At 46.3% G+C, this 3,961-nt stretch overlaps 1 protein-coding gene across 1 annotated transcript; it reads right to left on the bottom strand.

Moving 5' to 3' along the window:
• Positions 1-1,736: 1,736 nt before the first annotated feature.
• Positions 1,737-2,660, bottom strand: LOC136652902 (olfactory receptor 14A16-like). Its single transcript, XM_066629826.1, has one exon. The coding sequence runs from the start codon at positions 2,658-2,660 to the stop codon at positions 1,737-1,739; it is 924 nt and encodes a 307-aa protein (XP_066485923.1).
• Between the last annotated feature and the right edge of the window lie 1,301 nt (positions 2,661-3,961).

Genomic DNA, 3,961 nt, shown 5'->3' with positions numbered 1-3,961 from the left:
ACCTGCACCGGATCTTAGTGCCAGTGCTTGACTTGCTTAGGATTGGACCCTCAGGTCCCTTATCCCTCTTGCTCTGTAGTAGGTCTCCTTGGACCTGCGCCAGCAATTTCAGTGGTGCAAGTCCAAGGAAAGAAAGGGGATGGGGAGGGTGTAAACATAAGGGATAGGTTCTGGTGCGCATCATTGCTGCTGGATCCACTTCCTCCCCAGCTACCCCATCCCATTCCTCCTCCCTCCTTCCCTGAGTTGCCCCCTCACCACCCGTGCCACTGCCTTATCTTCTCTGGCAGGTGCAGGCAGGTCTGTCAATGGCCCAGGGGTGCTGCTACTTCATGCAGCAATGCTGCCAAAATGACTGCCAATCTGCTCCATCAGCAGCCATTTTTGACAGCGGAGGTCTCTTCCACTCCTGCAAAGCGCAGCATAGAGCAGCCCAGACCTTCCCAGAATTGGGCTGTCACTGATCTTGGCCAGCTTCTTACATGGTGCATTTCAAAACCTTATGAACCTCCATTTTGCCTGATGGAGCTTTTGTGCTTTAACGTTGCTCCCAGTTACATCATACTGAATAGAGTAGGAGAAGACAAACTGTCCCTGCCCTCTCACATGTTCCTTGTTTCATCATATGGTTCCCTGTTCCAGCCATTCTCAACGGGATGCATATGGCCACAGCATGGGATTGAGCGTGGAATGCTTTGTCAGTTGTGAAAAAGCTTGTCCCAAGAGACAGATAGAGCTGAGAGCTGGGAGTTCTGTTTGGACTCAGAGGAAGAAATACGCTTAGTCCAGGGTCAGGATGCAGACACAAGCACTTTATTTCTCTTAAGTCTAAGGCAAAGCATACAGAGCAAAACAAAACTTACAGTGTTAGGTGGACTCAAGGAGTGATGCAGCAGCAGGCTGGTGTTGGGGGGGGGTTAAGTTATTGCAAGATTATATAGGCTTAAGTGGTAAACCAGTTGGGTAAACTTATTGGTAAACCAGTGCTAATTGGTAAGCAATAAGCTAAACAACAGCAAGATCTAGCCGGTGCATCTAAATTAATACACATGAAAAATAGATCTTGTCTGGGGCTTTGAAGTAGACTTGCATCTTATTGCCCCATCTCATAACATCAAGCAGGTGGAGAGGCTGAGGCTGGGTCCGAGGTTTCTCTTGCTTCTCACGGAAAGAGCTCAGTGAGATGCAGGCAGCTCCCAGAGGCTGGGAGGCATGCAGAAGATCACTGACAGACATGGAAGATGCTTGATGGTTGCCGGGCCTTGCACTGGCCCTTACAAAACCAATGGTGTGTCTTGACAATTTTAGTGCTTTCTCAGTGTGCCATGTGACAAAGAAGGTTGCAATAGTTGTTCTAGAGAGAAGGGGGCAAGAACTTCCACACAATCCATGCTGGTGGACCCCAGTAAATGTCCCTCTGCTCATGGCAATCCCAGGTACTGACAGCTCTTCCCAGGTGAAAGTTGCTTAATCCCACTACCTCCAACTTCCTTCTGCTCTCTTCTCTGAAATTTTGACATATGGCAACATTCGAATCAGTAGGGCTATGAATCATCTACACAGTTTCTCATGACTAAAACATTATTTCAGGCCTCTTATCTTACCTTGCAGGAGGTCCAGTCACACTTCACAGCCACAGGATGCCACATACTGCCCCTCCCTCAACAGTGATAATACATACACACATACAGAACTCACTCATACAAATAGAAGTTCAAAACTCTGTTTTTAGGTGTTCAGAAACCCAAAAGTCTTCTCACTGTGTTTTTGATCTCCTTATTTCTCATGCTGTAGATTACTGGATTCAGCAGGGGTGGAACCACAGCGTACATAATAGTTATTGCTAAGTCCAGGTGTGATGGATTGTCAGAGGAGGGCCTCAGGTAAGCAAAACATGCAGTGGACACAAAGGTGGAGACAACAATAAGGTGGGGAAGGCAAGTTGAGAGGGCTTTTTTCCTGCTTTCCACAGAACGGATTCTGTGCACTGCAGTGAAGATGTGCACATAGGTTACAACAATGAAAATAAAGCAACCCAAGGACAGGAAAATGCTGAATACAAGAACTCCCATTTCAATCAGGTATAAGTCAGAACAGGCAAGCTTCAGTAATTGTGGGATTTCACAGAAGAACTGGTTGACAATGTTGGAGCAGAAAGTGGTTGCAAAAGTGCCACTGGTGTGCAACACCGAATAGAGAAAGCCAGTAATCCATACAATGGCAATTATTTGCAGACAAGCACCCCTGTTCATGATCATTTCATATTCTAAAGGAATGCAAATGGCAACGTATCTATCATATGCCATGACTGTGAGAAGGGAAAAATTAGATGATACAAAGAAAAAGTACAAGAAGACTTGTGCCACACATCCAGAGTAAGATATGTACCTGGTATTCATGAGGGAGTTGGCCATGGATTTCGGGATAAAGACTGTAACATTCCCAATATCTTGTATGGCCAGGTTCATTAAAAAGAAGTACATGGGGCTGTGCAGGTGATGGTCAAGAGCTATTGCAGAGATGATGAGAAGGTTCCCTGAGACAATCCCCAAGTACAACAGCAGGAACACCACAAAATGTAGAATCTGGAATTCACGAACATCTGAGAATGGCAGGAGCAGGAACCCAGATGCTGAAGACACTGAAGTTTTGTTGGACATTTTGCACTTGGTCTGTGCTATGATCTGTAGAAGGAAACAGAAGTCTACAACAACTACATCCTGATTTAGTAACACATTTATGACTATGATGATGATGATACAAGTGATGATTTCTCATCTTTTCACTTATTTTCTAGAATATTTGAAAACTCCAGTTCAGTATTGGTGCCAGATTTCTTGAGACCTCTAGGCAAAGCCCTGGAATGCCCACAGCACCACAACCTGCCCTCTGATGGTGAATAGCCAACAGCTGAGAGTTCCTCATCTAGTCTTTACCTGTTCCTGCACAATCATTCCATGTAGTGTGGTCACCCCAGCCCTGGGGCTGGGATATTAGACTATACTCCAAAAATTCAAATTGTGAAACCCAAAGGAACTTAATTTTAAACTCAGAATAGATCATGCACAAATGGATCACAGACATTTTCTATATAGCAATCTAGCTCAGCAGCAGGAAAGTTATCTTGTGAATTGTGTCTTTAATTCTTGTCTGCTGTATGCAACTGTTGTAATAAACAGATTTGAACATTTTGCAAGAGAGCCTTTGCACCAGCCTTTCTCCACAATAGCAGTTAATATGTTTAACTAGCTGCTGTCCCTAGGTAGATATTCTCTGAAGTCTGCCTGCAATAACACCCCCATTGGGTGTCAAATGACCTAGCTACGCCTCTGCTGTGGCTGACCCTCCTTGTGGCAGGTGGTGCGGGATAGAAGGAGTGAACTGGACTTTGGGGTGCACCTTCAGGCAGCATAGACAGGGCAGAACCCACTTGCAGTCCTCAGGGGCCCCATGGCACGAGGACATAGACGGGACCCTGGGCCACGACCGCAGGGTCTGCCTCAGAGGCTCAGCGGCTCCAGGTGGCATGGCCCACAGTCTGGCTGCCTTCCCCTTACAGGATAGACCTGGGTGAGCTGCGCCGCCCGAGAAAGGGACGTGACTTGGAATCGGGTGCACAACCAACCTGGGGGACAGATGTGATTCTGGTGCCTTCCAGTAGTCCAGCCTCTGCACTACAGGGGCTTCGCAGCCACAGCAACTGCAGGTCTCAGCCTCTCCCTTCTGTATTAAAACTGCTAATAAAGTGCCCCTTTCTCCCATGTCTGTTGTCTCGAGTGTTCATTGGGGGATGCACAAACAATGGAAAGTTTGCTTTTTTTAAGTGGAATACCTTTTTTTCTTATTATAAAAATATGTTTTGCTAGGAGCTGGGGTGAGATGGCATGGCATGAACCTGCTTGAAGTTGGAGGCTTTAGATTGAATCCTAGAAAACTTGTAATTCCACGCAAACCTCTTTAT

Source organism: Tiliqua scincoides, chromosome 5, assembly GCF_035046505.1.
Source record: "Tiliqua scincoides isolate rTilSci1 chromosome 5, rTilSci1.hap2, whole genome shotgun sequence".
In the NCBI taxonomy this organism is placed as follows: Eukaryota; Metazoa; Chordata; class Lepidosauria; order Squamata; family Scincidae; genus Tiliqua; species Tiliqua scincoides.
Note: the sequence above shows the minus strand (reverse complement) of the source record. Positions and strands in the feature narration are given on the sequence as shown.

Bases quoted from the DNA above. Each gene is read 5' to 3' on its own strand.
- LOC136652902 (XM_066629826.1), bottom strand. From the start codon at position 2,660: ATGTCCAACAAAACTTCAGTGTCTTCAGCATCTGGGTTCCTGCTCCTG.